Source organism: Netta rufina (genome assembly GCF_964035555.1).
Source record: "Netta rufina genome assembly, chromosome: 2".
NCBI lineage: Eukaryota > Metazoa > Chordata > Aves > Anseriformes > Anatidae > Netta > Netta rufina.
The window spans coordinates 95,157,925-95,175,210 of record NC_140124.1 but is presented as its reverse complement, the minus strand read 5'-3'; the positions used below and the strand labels follow the sequence as shown (position 1 = coordinate 95,175,210).

At 39.5% G+C, this 17,286-nt stretch overlaps 1 protein-coding gene across 1 annotated transcript in view; it reads right to left on the bottom strand.

Annotated features, from left to right (window-relative positions):
- TMEFF1 (transmembrane protein with EGF like and two follistatin like domains 1) overlaps positions 1-17,286 on the bottom strand; it is a gene marked incomplete at both ends in the record, with an annotated part of 120,634 nt that overhangs the window by 24,535 nt on the left and 78,813 nt on the right. The window contains 2 exons of the mRNA XM_084282741.1: positions 1,828-1,924; positions 14,652-14,678. Coding sequence (XP_084138867.1) covers positions 1,828-1,924; positions 14,652-14,678 — 124 coding nt within the window. The remainder of the gene's footprint in view (positions 1-1,827; positions 1,925-14,651; positions 14,679-17,286) is intronic.

The following is a 17,286-nucleotide window of genomic DNA, read 5'->3' as shown; positions in this document are numbered from 1 at the left end:
TTTTTTTCTATGATTCTCTGTACTCTCCTTCCTGGAAGAGTTCAAGACCAAGTTGGATGGGACTTTGAGCAACCTAGTCTAGTGGGAGGTGTCCCTGGCCATGGCAGGGGATTGACTTAGATGATCTTTAAACATCCCTTCCAATTCAAACCACTCCATGATTCTATGAAAATTAAATTAAATAATAAATATGAACCGAGTGCTTATACAAGTCTGATGAAAAGTATTCGTGTTGCCAATAATTTTATATCTAATGTTATAATATTAAGGGGGTAAAGAACATGAAACTCAACAGGAAAAAAAGTCAGAATAAGATGTAACGAGTGTTCTGGAAGGATGCTGTGTCAGAGCTTCGCATACAGATTTCCATCCCATCTTCTGCCACGTATTTTGTTTTTATATTACGAATAAAAGGCACCAACTCCTAGCTTCTATTTAAGTGTCTGTGACATTCTGTATGACTTGTGAAAATGAGCCTTGCAAGGCAATCTATGTAGCAGGGCCCAATTTAGTCTGAATCTAAACTGACAGCAAATATCACTAAAGGCTATTATAATGGTCAAAGGTACTGGGCAAAAAAATGTAGTTAAAGTTATTTAGGCTGGAAAGCTGACAAAATTGAAAAAAATGACAGATCTGATAGGTTTGCATGCAAGCCTCAGAGGAATATTTTCTAACTTCTGAGTATTTTCCATGTAAACATCTTAATTTCCCCATATATATATATATATATATATATTTTTTTTTTTTGTAAAAAATCTAAATTAAATATTAAAGAAGCGAAAAAGTGCTCTACTCTTGTCAAGAGGGAGAAGCATGGCTTCATTTCATGTGGGCAGAATGCTGAGGATAAATCTTTCACTGTCTTCAACCTTATCCTCACTCTCTTATAGATACTACATAGCCAAAGGAATGCAAACTCTACAAGTACAGACTGAACAGGCAAGATTTTGCTGAAGTTGGACACTGGAGGATTGATTTTCCAAAGCCAAGACTACATCTCAGTGCATATAACAAACAAATCTATACCCAACTGGACAATCATAAATGAAACAGACCAAGGCATTAATGCAGAAAATTATAATTATTATTATAAAATATGGCTACAGTTCATTTGTCCCTCCACAAAAAAGCAAGCCTACTTTGGTGGTATGACATTTTATGAAACCTGAACCATTGTGCCAGCATTCATATGTACTATTACCATTTTGTCTTCACTTGTAACCTACAATTTAACTTTGAATACACATCTAGTGTTAAGTCATATTAAGGTGACTTAACACATTAGTGTCTTACTTTCTGAGATGTCTTTATGCTGATACCCCATTATAAAATCTTGTGAAATCATGAATTATATGTCTACAGCTCATTTGTCTCTCCACAAAAGAGCAAGTCTACTTTGGTGGCATGACGTTTTATGAAGTTATTTACATGAAATAAATCCCAGCTAGAAGACAGAAGAAAGGAAAGGTATGCTTCCCTGCAGTAATACTTTGTGAACAGGAAAAACATACAGAAAAAAAAAAAAAGAGATGAATTATTAGTATTTATTTTGTATTCCTGTTTTGTTCGTTTGTTTGTTTTTCCATAATGAAACAAATAAAGGTTCTTTCTCTGAAAAAATGTTTGGCAAAATTTCTCCAACGTATCTTTCTGTTGTTTTCTCTCCTATACATGAAAGTGGTTTGTTTGTTAGTGACACATATCAAACACGTTATTATTAGACATCCTTAAAACACTATTTAATAAGAGCAAACATAGTCAAGCACATGATCACAAAATTTTCTTTTTTTTCATTGACATTGTTAAGGAAAACTTATTACTTACCCAACATTTTCTGCATCTTCATCACACTCAGCCCTATATTTGCAAACTCCACATTTCGAGTGTTTTCTCTGAACTTCTGTCCCAGATCCTTCATACTCTAAAAAACAAAAGGTATTGTTAGTAGAAAGCATGATTTTCATATTAAGCTCTGATTTTGTCTGCCTAAATTAATTTACCTTCAAGTATATTGTCAACATGAAGTTATAGTCATGTATTTATAATGAAGCTATTAACCTTTATAGTGCTCCCTCTTTCAAAATCAGGCAATTAGAGGTTGGTAGAACTGTAACAATGACAAGAATGCATCCCAGGAAATACAGCTGATTTATTAATTGGCGCTTCCTTTATTGTTAATTTCACTGTATTCTCCTTCCACCAAACATGGAATTGGCATTGACTTCTCCCAGGCACATTTAATATGAATTGGCACTGATAACATATAAACCCCATGCCTTTTAATGTTCTTGACTATTAGGTAGAGGGGATTTGAAAGCTGTTTTCTTTGACAGTATTTAATTAGAGATATTCTTATGCAAAGTTAATTCTTACGTTTTTCCTCTTTTTGTTTCTGATGATAGACTTAGACTGTGCTCATCTCTTATATATGCTGTGGTATATTTTTCAGATTACTCTGATTAGTTGTACAGGACTAAAAGAAGAAAGTCATCTTAACAAGAAACCAGTACAACTGTTACGTCCCCTGAAAAGTAAAATTACTATCTCAAATATTTGAAAAACATCTGCGCCAATCTTACTGTTGACATGAACATCAATCAAATATTCTAAAAACATCTGCACCAATCTTACTGTTGACATGGACATCAAAACCCTTAAATGAGTAAAAGAGAAATATGACTATACTCTAATTATTTCATTCTTTTTTTTTTTTTTTAATTTATTTATTATTTTAACAAAGCGTTAATGGAGAGATTGAAAAGAAGGAAAAGAACCACAGAAATTCGCAGAGGGAGTCACAAACTGTTCAATGTATCACAGTATCATGTTCATGTAAGGCTGACTACATAAGGCTGTCAAATAGAGAACTAAACAGAATGATTCCTTTTCTCATAGCAGTTCTATGTGCTGTTGCAAGAGGAAATCAAACACCACCAATTAAAAACTTGCTATATTCTTTAAATCTAAATAGGAAAAAGAAATGACAACAGTCTTTCCTCATTTTCCTGGATGTGGCCTGAAGAAAAGCTCTCCCTCCCACCTGTGGATTGGGCTTACATGGGGAAGACTGCATGTGAGCCTCTCAAGTTAATGCCTTTCTAAAACATGGCACACATTCATTAAAGGAGGAACACATATCACAGAATCACAGAATCACAGAATTTTCTAGGTTGGAAGAGACCTCAAGTTTTATTTAAAAATTGCCACTGTAGGAATTATATCACCACCCTTAGAAAACTGCAGTAGAGGTAATTTTCTTTTACCTTTAAAAATCTACATCTTATTTCTGGTTTGATTTTTTTTTTTTCTAGGTATCACATTCCTAGGCCTGTGTTTGGTATACTAAAGTGTCCTTTAATGTCACGTTTCACTTTTCCATGCCAGTAAATGACCCCTTACAGCTCTCCAGGTCATCACATTCATCTTTTCTCAAAATATTTGTACTTTACTTCTCATTGTTCTACCAAAGAAAAGGAAACAAAAAAGTCATGATCCGACCAGAAAATTCATTACTCATTAAAGCTTTATGGTACAAACCAGCCAGGCCTGCTGATTACAAAACACTTTCAACATTTGATGTGTAATATCCTTCTGCTGTACTACTAGGATGAAAAATATTTCATCTTTCCTATATAAACTATCTGACTTATCTCCAAATACAAACAAAAGGCTTTATAAAGCACTTTTGCTACACTATTAACAGTTTGGTTTTGTAATGGAGCTATAGAAGCAACAAATATGCACATTTATATGCATGTCCTTCCTTATTTATACTTACATACACCTTATATACAGCTCTACTCACTGTAAATGCTCCTGACACCTTTTCATTTTCATAAACTCATTGTTTATGTATGCTATTCACTGTAAACTTCCCCCTCTCTGCTAAAATTGCTTTCTCTATCTTCTTTAAATGCATATGTTTCAGAAAAAGTGTAAAGTGTAGCCTTTTTTTTTTTTTTTCTTGATTAGAACTTCCTGGTCCTTGTGTTTATAGAATTATTTATCTGTACATTATCCTGTTTGCACATACTAAATACATGTAAGTTGTAATTACCTACACCTCAGGTACTGTTAATTTACATCTGTCAGGACAAAGTGTAATAGAGATGAACACATCTTGATGCAACATTTCCATGTCACACAATAGTCATTTATATTTTTTAGAACCTTCTTTCATTACCAACTGTAGGATGCACCAGCAGCATGAGATACTGCATATAATTTAGATTGAAATACTTCAAGAAATATTCAGCTTTTCCCACCAATACAGAACAGATAAATGCTGTGGGGTTTTTCAGCCTGAACAGGTAGCAGACATTTTCAGTACCTAACCTGTGTGCTGTTAAAATAAGTTCACTCATTACTATTTGAGAGCATTAGTACCTCTGTTGCAAGTGCCTCCAGATTGGCAATGCACGTCTTGAGAGATTGCCCCTCCCTTCTCCTTTCTCCTCCATATTTGATTGTCTCTGAATAGGTTTTAACCATTAATTTTAATATTCCAATCAATCAAATATTCCCAGCAGTTTTCAGTAATATCAATTAGGTCAAAATATGTTCATAAATGAGCAATTCAAGTTCCTCTTGTTTATTATGCAGGCTTCTAATGTTGATGTATAGATGATTACGGAATTTCTTCTCCTCACTTTCTTTAGTATCTTGATTAATTCTGCTCTTGACATCTTAATTTCATGTTGAGTGAAAGCCCATTTTCTCTCTCTTTCAGGCTTTCTTTAGTGTGTTAGGTCAGCACCTCATTAATGCTCTGTCCTTCAAAAGAAATGAGGCACAAGGATGGGATCTGTGACTCCCAGTTGTCTCTCTGAGCTGCATTACCCCCTAACACTTCTCCTCAAGTCATTATTCCTCTACAGAAGATGGCCAGCTCTATCTTAGGAGCTGCAGGGTAAGAGCCTGCAAATGGACAATTGCTGTGGAGGAACAGGCCAGCAGTAAATTGCTTCCCTTGGCAACTCATTTGTGTGCTCCTACAATTGTAATATGTCTGGTTTGAAGCAAAAGCATCAGTCTGAGTCAAGGTGAAGTTTGGTCTGCCCTGAGGCATGGCCTGGAAAGGGAGCTCCGCTATACCTATATTTATCACTGTTCACAGTGAAATGGGGGGAGCTTCTGGAGAGCTGCAGCTGCTCTGTAGCCATGTATGAATGCAATAACTATTCCCTTGTCTGGGAAAGCCCCTCTGAAAACCAATTCTTATCTGGTTTTGGAGTACAGTGATTTTTACTGATGTGCTATCTCATGGCAGCAACTAATCTTGAAAATGTTAGGAATGATTTAGGAAAAATAGTAAGCACTGCAGCAAATTCTCTTCTGCTTTAAGTACAGAAGAAAACCCCTGAAATCATACTGATGCCCTCAGTACAGCCAGCACTGAAAATTCCTTTCAAAATTACAGTCCATAGCATCACACATTACAGTCTGCAGTTCACTCAACTGTATAGTAACTTATCCTCTCTTCCATTAATTTTTAGGGCAACATTAATGACACACTAGTTAAAGTGGAGATTGTCCCCATAATTTAAAACAAGGCTGTAAACTTGCTCTTTTGCTTGTACATGTATATTTAAAACAAGTCTTAGCTATCCCAAATTTTTGGCAAGCAATGTCTTGATAAATTTTGACCACACTGCTGGCTCTTATACAAAAGCAATATTTACAAATGTGGAAGGCCCTGTTCTCCTATCAAACTACTCAGAAATGCCTAGCTTGGTAGTCTGGAGAGCTATACCTTGCTGAAAGATATTTTCTCTGTGCAGTACATTGTGCTGCAGATATAACAGGTATAACAGGACAGGTTGAGAACTTGTGGGTGAAAGTTAATGACCACACCAATAAAGGACAGCTTGTGGTTGGGGTCTTCTACAGGCCTCCTGATCAAGAGTGATCATAGCTGAGAAGTCCTGGCAGTTAGGCGAAGTCCCTGGTGAGTGGAAAAATGGAAACACCATGCCCCTTTTTAAAAAGGGTAGAAAGGAGGACTTGGGGAACTACAGCTCAGTGAGCCTCATCTCTGTGCTTGCAAAGATCATGGAAAAGATCATCTTGGAAGCAATGTCAAGGCATGTGGCAAGACAGAGGTGATCTGAGGCAGAATGGCTTCATCAAAGGCAAATCACGCCTGACCAATTTGGTGGCTTTGTGCAATGGAGTGACTGCATCAGTTGACAAGGGAAGACTGACTGATGTCATCTCCCTGGACTTCTGCAAAGCATTTGACACAGTACCACATGACATCCTGGTCTCCAAATTGGAGAGAGATGAATTTGATAGGTGGACCATTCAGTGGATAAGGAGCTGGCTTGAAGGTTGTATCCAAAGAGTGGTGGTCAATAGCTCTATGTCCAAATGAAGACTGGTGATGAGTGGTGTCCCTCAAGGGTCTGTCCTGGGACTGGTACTGTTTAATATCTTTAACAATGACATAGACAGTGGGATTTTGTGCACCCTCAGTAAGTTTGCAGATGACACCAAGCTGAGCGGTGCAGTCAATACAACAGAAGGAAGGGATGTCATCCAAAGGGATGTGGACAAGCTTGAGAAGTAGGCCCACAAGGACCTAATGAGGTTCAACTAGTCCAAGTGCAAGGTGCTACACCTGGGCCAGGGAAATCCCAGACATGAGCACAGACTAGGAGAAAAACTCACTGGGAGAACTCATTGAGAGCAGCCCTGCAGAGAAGGACCTGGGGGTTCTGGTGGATGAAAAGATCACCATGAGCCAGCAGTGCGCACTTGCAGCCCAGAAGGACAACTGCATCCGGGGTTGCATCAAAAGAGGAGTGGCCAATATGTCAAGGGAGGTGATTGTCCCCCTCTGCTCTGCCCTTGTGAGGCTCCATGCAGAGTACTGCACCCAGGTTTGGAGCTCCCAACACAAGAAGGATGTGAATGTGTTATAGAGCGTTCAGAGGAGGGCCACAAAGATGATCAAGGGGCTGGATCATCTCTTCTATTAAGAAAGGCTGAGAGAGCTGGGGCTGTTCGATTTACAGAAGAGAAGGTTCTGGGGGGACCTCACTGCAAATTTTCAGTACTTGAGGAGGACCTAGAAAGAAGTTTGGGAGCTCAATCAGATAATGACAGGATTAGGGGGAATGGTTTTAAACTAAAGGAGAGATTTAGATTAGAGATTAGGAGGAAATTCTTCTCTCAAAATGTGTTGGGGCACTGGAACAGGTTGCTCAAAGAGGTTGTGAATGCCCCATCCCTGGAGGTGTTCAAGGCCAGGTGAGATGAGCCCCTGAGCAACCTGATCTAGTGAGTGGTGTCCCTGTCTATGGCAGGGGGGTTGGGACTGGGTGATCTTTAAGGTCCCTTGCAAACTGAGCTATTTTGTTATTCTATATAAGCATGCTCCAGTAAAGACAGAAGCCTTTAAAATTTGATTTTGTAAGAATAGGCAGTACAGATTTAATAAAAGGATGCCTGGTCTGTTTATGATTGAGTTGCCTGAAGATGTTGAGTTTGAAGTTGGTATCTTAATCACAGCCCAGCCATGGCAATATGTTTGCCCAGTGGTTATTATAATGAGAGTGCGTGCAGGACTTGAGGATGTGCACAAGCAAATGACTCAAGGCCACACACTGCAAGACTGCCTACCACCGCTACCCTTGTTATGTCTTATAGATTTTACACATCTGACAACTCAAACTTCTATTTTGCTTCTATGCATAACCACACTGCAGATGACATTGGGGAAATCTATTGTAAGAGCTGGATCAGCTTTCATACTGCAAGACCCTCTGGCTGGAGAAATTTAATACTCGTTCTCTCCACTGTCTTGTTTCAAATGCAGCAAACTCCTTTTTCTCCAAAGGAAGACACAACAACGTCAGAGAAACCACTAGGGAAATTATGCATAAATGGATATTGGTTGAAAATGGAAAGGACAGGGAAGTCATCAGACACCAAGGGAGACATCCCACAATTTCAGGAAGACTCCACATGCAGTTCTGCAGGCCCTATTAAGGCTGCATAAGAAGAATTTGCTCTTTTCTTAGCAGTGATCCTGTCCAGAAAGCAAGAGCAATCTGTCATTCTGTACCCCTGGCCCCTGCATCCTTCTGAACAGGCACTCTTGCTCCTGAAATCCCTGCTAAAGGCAAGGTCTCACCAAAACAAGGCCTGAACATTCAGGCTCTTGCCTCTGCCTTGCTGAACTTTAGCTGAAGTTACAGTAATTCTTGGAAATTTTAATTTGGAGATTTTACCTAGTTTGATTAATTTTACCTACTGGGGATAGGATCTCAACAGAAATAAATAGGGCTATTTGAAGTTACAGTGATACTCAGTGACAAACCGTGTGATGGAATCAGCACTTACATCTCTCTAAATCACTCACCATTATAGAAATATGCCTAAAAGATGTGATATTACCTCCTATCCAGGGTGTTAATCACCGTCAAGCTCCTGCAGTCATATTAAAATACATTAAAATAAATCAGTAGCATTATCACAAATTAAAATTAAAAAAAAAAAAAAGAAAGAAAATTATTTGAGGTTCTAAACCATATCTGTTTATACCACCCTGACTGTGTGACAATTATTGGATAAGTGTTGTCCCCAGTGAGGGGAAGGAACAGATGGCAGCCTGCTAAAAAGCACATACTGTATATCAATTTATTAATTACTAAATGCAATCTGCTAGACGTTCATCACAAGATACTTTAGCTATTAGGTTTCAGAGGGACTAGAAATTCAAAACAAATTATTTTAATAATAATTAACTTAGTTATATGTATTGCAAGCATGTTATTTCCTTAGCTTAAAAGCCTGAAATGATTGGGTGCCATCTGTCTAACTACTGCATTTTTTTTTGATATCAAAAGTGCCTTTTGCTTAGTTACAGACACACTATGAACAAAAGGAATGAAAAATTAATGTCATGAGCATAGTAGGAGTGTTAGAAATCTCAGCCTTGTAGGTATGTTACTATACCACTGAACCTGCCTCTTCTAGGACACTGGTTTGCCTCCGAGAAGCTGGTTTGAAAAGCCATTGGCATTTCTTAGCTGTGTGGTGGCGTGCATAATACATGCTGATGGTTTTCAACACATCCTTGCAAAGACTGTAACACTAAGTCAGCATTGCAACTGGCACTTGCTTGCAGTATCAAACAGAAACAAATGAAGAATCGGAGCAAGAGGCAGAAGGGCCTTTACATAGAGGGGGACAGGAAGACCTGCTCAGAAGTGAAAGTTTTGCAAACACGGGACTTGGGAACTCAGAAGAAATAGGGCTCTCCTTCAAAAGTTACTGCACTCTGCCTGCATGCCAGATGGAAAGTACAACCAAAAAAGCCTTACAAATAAGGATGCTGCCAGATGAAAGCAAATTACCTTTGTCACCAATATCTTTTACCAAAAAAAATAAAAATAAAAATGGGAACCATATTTGTCTTCAAAAAGCTTTCCTTTCAGAATCGATGTTCCCACCTGCAGTGGGCCAAAATTTCTTCTAAAAAGGTATCTTGTGATTGTAAGTCTGAACAGATTTTAGAGCAGTGGCTCCAATTTCTCTTAGAGTTGTCTCACTTCTAGTTGGGCAATGTAGTTGTGGGATCTTTTTAAAATATTGACAGAATATTGAGTTAAAGCAAGACTGAAGGCTTCTGAGCATAGAGGGCACTTCAGCTTAGTGACAGGGCTTCTGCCTGGCCAGGAACATTGACTGACAGCTCTTTGCATTATGAGAGGGCATGAAGATCACTAAGATGACTGCTCCTTTCTTGGACCTTCTTGGCTACTCTCAAGTTGTAAAACTGAGGAAAAAAAGCTATTTTCACATAGAAAGTTCCTTGAAGAAAATATGGTGAAGGCTTACCCTTATTCATATTCATGTAATCCTATGAAAGTTAATCTTCCTGAGGCTACTTTACTGGGTCAGGACAGTTCTTTTTATAGGGAGAATGTGGCAGGTTCCACCAGTAATAAAATTCTTAAAGGGAAAATTCATGTTAGAAAAAGCAACCCGTGGCATGCAAGCAAGACATTTTTCTCCTGTATGTACATGTGGCCCTTTTTTGCGTCCTGATCTATCAGTTGTGGAACTACATCCAGCAGGCCAAATAGTGTTACAATTTACTGCTGGCAGAGATGAATATGAATCTGAGACTGTGGTTTCTCTTTCACCAGTTCTATCTCAAACAGTAACAAATCACAGATTAAAGAAAATGGATCAGGAGCCATGTTTATGAATGTGTTCTTCAGAACAAGGAACTTGCAGAATAATTCATATGATGTTACTGTGAGAAGCCCATATCTTAGATGCAAATCTAATGTATCCCACAGTTATCAGCTGTGACCTTAACTAGGAGACATTTGTAGGGCTGAGTCCCACTCTCTGATGTTGTTTTCTGTAGGGGTGAAACATAATGGTAGAGCAATGAGGGTTTTGAAATTTCTCTCATTTCTGAATTAATAATGCATACTATTCTTAGAAGTGGCATCAGGATACCCATTGCCACAAGTGATCAACAGCTTGGTTTCATAACTGTAATTTTTATTATGCTAATTGAAGGTTCAGACTTCTGGAATAAGCAAAATGAGTAATTTGATTGCAACTCTTTATGAATACTGTGCTGTCAGACCATAGGAAATGGAAATTGTTTACCCAGCAAGTCAGAGGGCAACTAGACGATTCTGTCACCCTTAAAACTGATGTTCCTTTATTTCATTCAGTTGTACTGAAAAAAATCTCCCAATCCTAATTCTTTTACTAAAATCTCCTATCTTTGTAACTGTAAATATGATTTGGGAGAGAATCTGGATCAGTAGTTCCACAGTCTTTAGCATTTTTGTCACGCATAACAACTTCTAAGGCAAGATATTGTCTGAAATAGTCTTTGAGGAAGAGGTTTTTAGTGTGTGTGTGTGTTTGTTTTTTAATCAGTTTTAAATATACTTTTTTGACATTAAAATTAACGCATTTAACATCATGCAGCTTTGGAGTAGGAGGGAAATTCTGCATGAAGTCAAATTTCAGAATCATTAATGAGCTTGCTATGCATCTGGAAAATGAAACAGAACAACGTGAACCACTAGCACAAATCTCAGCCGCATGGGAGGCATGCAGCTAATTTAAGCAGAGGAAACTGTCACCAGCAGATCTGTAGCAACTACAGAGCAGAATCCAGACACTTTTCCAGTTCTTTCCTTCAGATTTAAAAACCTACCAGCAAACAGTACATCTTGTGCAGAACAATGACAGTGCTTCCTGAACGTGTACAAGTAGCTACACTCATCTGTTTCGTATGTGCAAGCATCACTGGTGCATGCACAATCCCACTAATTGCATGTATAGGAAACAAAGCAAACACCGATTCTGTGATTAACATCTGGAAATGTAAATCCTAAAAAGAAAACAGAAATTTTAAAGCAAGCTTGTTCACGCACTTGCAGGATCTTGCCTCACTTACACTGCTTTTTACAAGCAGCATCTACGTCTAACCCACAGGGCATATAACCTACTCAACCTGGTCCCCATTTGTGCACCCTGAGCCAAGAGTATGCTATTAAACTGTGAAGCCTGGGTGATTATTATATCTCAGCATGTTCTGGTTTCCTTTGGAAGAAAATGGGGAAGGGTGGGCCAGGAAGGATCTGTGCTGTGCTCGAATCAGTCCTGTAGCTGGGCTTTCTCTTCTTGGGATCCTGAATAATTCCTGCCTCAACAGGTTGAGCATTCTTTTCAAAATATGTTTTAATTCTAAATTTCCTTAACATGTAATACATCTTTGATGTCTTTAATGTCTTCTTGTGACACTTTTACAGTTACTTGAATAATGGAATAAAAACACATCCAGATATGAAAATATTTTGAGTACAATAATGATCTTGAGTTTTTGGCCAGAACAGAGGTCAATAATCAAAGTAAGAGTAGATTCCATCCTTTGAAGGATCCAGGCACAGAAAATGACTCAATGTACTGAAGACTAGCCAGACAGTTCTGTAGAAGTACTACTACCAGTTTAGTGACAAAGGTAGATGGGAAAAGCAGTAGTTCACTGTATCACTAATTAGGCCTAGATGTATCTAAAGAAAAAGAAGAAAAAAAGGAAAAATAAAGTCCCAACTGGCAAGAATTACAATTACTTGTAATTTAAAATATTTTTTCTACCTAAAATTAAGAACCATAAACAACTTTTTTCATACTGGACAAAAGTGGGAACACTTCATTGAAGAAATGAAGTCCTTCACTGAAGAAATGAAGGACTAACATCACAAAACTGCTGAAGGAAGTAGTGATAGCAAGTACGTTGTCCCTTTTTTATTCAATACCCAAGAAGAATACCCAAGGCACTTGCATGAGGTAAAGGGAGCCAGATACAATTCTTCTCTCTCTGCCCAAAGTGAACAGAATGTGCATATTCCGTCCCCAAGATGATGCACTAACCACTTCTACAAAGCAGCCTGGAGAGACCACCAAATCTCTTCAACTAATGCTATCCTATTTTGCATAAATAATTATAATTCACTGGCGCACTGAGTCCCAGTTAACAAAGCCCTTCTGAAGCATGCATCCTTTCAACCTCCAGGCTGTCTCCTTCCTCCAGGTTCAGTTGATATTTTAATTGAGAACAGCTACAAAAGCAAAAGCCAAGGGAGATGCTGTTTGGGACTCTCTTACCAAGAGAAAATGTGTGCAATCTCCTGCCCCAAATCAAGCAACAAATATATATGAGCTTGTATTTTTCATCTCATCAGTGAGTAGCCAACGAAAGACAGAATGTTCTGTCCTACTTTTTTCCAAATTGTTATTAAAATAGCCCAAAGAATCCCCACATCTGTCAGTCATCTACTCCAGACCAACACAGTAAAATTTACAAGAGACTTAATGGGGATTTTTGTATCTGATTGGGGAAATACTACAAAAATTTCCAACAGCATTCAAGCATTTCTATAACTGTAGCAAAAATAAAAGTCGGAGGTGGGCTAAATTACTGTCATCTGTCTCCCATAAGAAGTGCATAGTAATACTGAGGCAAGCAACTTGCAGCTTGCAGGGAGCAGCTGTAGGGGAATAACAAGCTGGGTAACAAAGTGGGAAGCAAGCAGAGCTGGGGAAAGAGCATGATGCAAGCTCAGGAAGAAAAGCATCAGAAGAAAATCACCAGTGAAGGTAACACGAGGCATTGCTTGAGCAGAAAATTGGTCCTTCAGGTACAGCTCGGAAGAAAACAAGGCAAACCAAAAGAAAGCACATGAGAATGGCTGTGTGCTACCAGCAGCCCACGAATTTTCTGTTAGCAAGTTATTAAAGCCATGGGAAATGCCTTGCCTTTTTACATTAATAAAAGAAAAGAGCTAGCTCCTGGTTTCTGGAAAGTTAAATGTTGTGCTTAATCACACAGTGATCATTGGTCATTACATTTTCACATAGCTGCACACGTGAGGCTTCCAATATTTCAAACTGTACTAGATGGGTTGAGGTAACACAACATCGTGTCACTTAGAGAGAGGACCTTGCATATCCTGGTGAAACATCTCTTCAGACAGCCTTAGCAAGCACCGCTCACTGTGTGCCCGGCATTTCTCATGGGAGTGCCCCAGGGATGATGGGTCCCTGCCCCACGTGCTGCCCACCTGTCTGTCCCCAGGCAGTGCACAGCCCACCACAGCACACAGGGGAGGAAAGGATGTCTGAACCAGGCCAACAGAGCCTCCTGCTGTTCATATAGCCCATTAAGAAACAGATATGAAAACCCAAGGTCCCTGAGAGCTTTGAGGGGACGTTGTTTGGACAATGTGTGCTTAAAATGAGGTGTCAAACACAGTGACTTGTATACAGTCAGTCCCATCAGTATACACTGCAACACGTAATGTGTTCAAGGCCAGGTTGGATGAGGCCCTGAGCAATCTGATCTAGTGGGTGGCATTCCTGCCTATGGCAATGGGGTTGGAACTGGGTGATCTTTGAGGTCCCTTCCAACCCAAGCCATTCTATGATTCTGTGATATATCTCACATGTTTTCATTCTATATGTATTCTTGCTACTAGTATCAATGACAAAATTAAGATAAAATTGCATATTTTTTAACATTTTTAACCACTGGAAGGAGGTTAAGATGTGTTCAAAGACAGGGACACTTCCATTAGGACCAGTTGTGCTATTTGCCCTCTTTGAATACACAGCTTTGAACAGAACATTTAAAATATTTATTAAAAACATATCTTACTGTAATCTTTGCACATTTTTAGGCAACATGTTTGCCAAGGATAAAGTGATAACTAGATATTGCATACACTAAGGAAATGCATGCAAGGAAATAAACAAGCAAGACATTTATTGTGGATAGACATTTCCAGGAGTGAGATAAAGGTGAAATGGTGGTTTAGTATAGACCTATTACACTACATTGCTGGCAATACCGTTTTAGCATGCATGAAACAAATGAAAAATGATATAGGTCATATCTGAAAGAGTCAAATGCACACTACAAACTATTTCTGTAAAAATACTGTTCTGAGATACTCACAAAAACACTACAGCATGCAAGCTTATTTTTAAGTTATCATAACTTTTCCTTAATTCCTATACTACAGCAGTCCCTTACGTAAAACAGACACAGATAAATGTATACTAAAAGAGACCAAAAGCACGTGTAATGGGGGTTGGGTACTCACCTCCTTCTCCTGACCCAGAGCCATTATCTGAAGAGGAAGCAGAGGGGGAGGAGAAAAAAAAAAAAAAAAAAAAAAAAAAGCAAATGAAAATATTGCTCCAAGAGCAGCTGTTTTCTTAGCAACTTGTCACTGTAAAACATAGTACAGGTGTTACACTTCATGAGCCAGCTGTAAAAACAAACATCTTGCATAAAGTCTGGCATCCTTTTGTACAGTTGGTTGATGCCTATTGTGCCCCATTCTCTTTTCTGTGTCAGGATAGTTTTTACTCAAAGAACAGCAACACTCAGTACTGTAAACAAAAGTGTTTTCTTAGCCTTTTTTCAACTGTTAGCATTCGCACTTGTTAAACCTAAAACAGACGAATAGTACACAGTCTGTGTACTGAATAGTACGCAGTCTGATTTTTGGAATCTACTTACGAAAGAAATTAAGGTTTGCTTTTAACCCTCTGGCCCTGGGAATGGCACATGAAGGAGTTTTTGTAAATCGCCTGGCTGCAGAAGTGCCTCCAGAAGTAACTGGTCCTCACGGTGAAGTTGGCTTAGGTTATCTATCTATAAGATAGCTCCTCCCAAGTGAGCTGATCACTTTGTATAAGGATGCTCTAACAGCATAGTTATTTCATTGGCATTAGACTGACTGGATTAGCATCAGATGAGTGACAGCTCATCAGCAGCTTGTAGCTGCATGCCCTCTGCATTTACAGTTCAAGCATGAGCAGGACTTGAGCTTCCTCACCCCCCCTCCCCCAGGCCAACTCGCTCATCTTCAGAGCTTTCTGGGGCTGGCCAGGGGCTTTGCACAGGGATCTGCATTCTGCTGGGCCATGCTCTGCGCGCTGTCTTCAGCTAGCACTGCTGTGAAGACAAGCCCTTCGAGTGACACAAACCTCCCTTGGTCTTTCTTGCTCAAAGGAGACAGAGAGGAGAGGCTGGGATGGCAATTACTGCCAGTAAATTGCTCCCCTCCCCAGTGAGCTCAGCTTCTCTGGAAGATGAGGAGAGGAGCAGAGCACGCACTCTGCTCATCCCACACCTCTCCTTTCATGCTTGCTTTGGTGGCAGAGAAGGTAGCTGAATATATTTCCACAAACCTGAAAGAGCAAGGAGAGCAGACAGAGAGAGGAGTGGGGTTCATACTCCCACCTACAAGCTCATTGCTCACATCAGAGGAAATACCAACCCCTCAATTTGTTGAGTCGTGTTCCCCCTTCCCCCTTTTCTTTAAGCAGCTATATTTCTAAGAATAATTCCCTCTAGTACGTGGAAGAAAGTGTGAAATTTGTGTGAAATTCCACGTTACTGGGTCACTTCACACATTAAAAATAATCTCCTGTCACACGGAGTATCAGCAATAGAGAATTCTCTTTTCCTGAGTCTAAATTTTTCTTTCTTTTCTCCTATATCATTATTCTGTGTGTCTAATAGACTGAGCTTATTACTTTTCAGAAATAAGTGTAAAAACAGAAGGACTCCTGTTCCTTCCATAGTGACCCACTTTACTGACAAAGCAGACAATCCCATAAAAAATTCATTGCTGAATTGCTGAAAACTATGTCTTCATTTGGACTTGATGATCTTGGAGGTCTTTCCAACCTAAATGATTCTATGATTCTGATGCATTATTGCATCATGAAGAAATTTGAAGGAGTGTAATTTATTTACATGAGTTAAGTACGTAGGCTTCTTTAAAGTGGTGAAATTGTGCCCTAAGCTGTTTTAAGGGAGCAGAAGTTGACTTAAGGAAGTACAATATGTAATTCATACTCAAAACTAGAAGTCTAAAAAGCCTCCCAGGAACCTGAGTTGCTTCATGTTTTTGTCTCCAGCTCTCACTCTCCCTGTGCATCCAGCCCCAGGCGAGAATCACAGAACGGTTTGGGTTGGAGGGGACATTAAAGCCATCTGGTTCCAACCCCCCTGCCATGGGCAGGGACACCTCCCACCAGACCAGGCTGCCCAAAGCCCCATCCAGCCTGGCCTTGAGCACCTCCAGGGATGGGGCATCCACAGCTTCTCTGGGCAGCCTGTGCCAGTGCCTCACCATCCTCGGAGTGAAGAATTTCTTCCTAATATCTAATCTAAACATACCCTCTTTTAGCCTAAAGCCATTACCCCTTGTCCTATCACTAGAAGCCCCACTCAGCTCCAGCAGGCAGCATTAGTCATGCCGTGGGGCTGCTCAGGTCACTCATCCACACAGATCATTGGGCTGACCAGTGTGAAGTCCACAGGCAACTCTGTGAAGAGCATCCTAGTAAAGAGATGGATCCATTCTTGCTTTGCTGGGCTTTCAGATCTCAAGAAACCATTCAAAAAAAAAAAAAAAAAGAGTGGCACCTTGTATAACACTTTGCATCATTTTTGACAGAGAAATTGTGCTTCCCCCCAGAGTCAGGGAGCTGTGCTGGCACTCTTCTCTCCAGGGTAACCATGTTAAACAAATCCTGTGTTCCTGCCTTTTTCTGAGCCTTGGCTAGGTTTTCCTAAGCAGCTGCTGGTTTAAAAAGTAGCATTTTCTGCAAGCTTACTTGGACAAGCAGCCGTGCTCTTTTCAGGCCTTTAACTGATTCAGGAATTCCAGAATTGGTCTCCATGCTATGGGACCTGGCAAGAAGGATGCTCAAACAAGC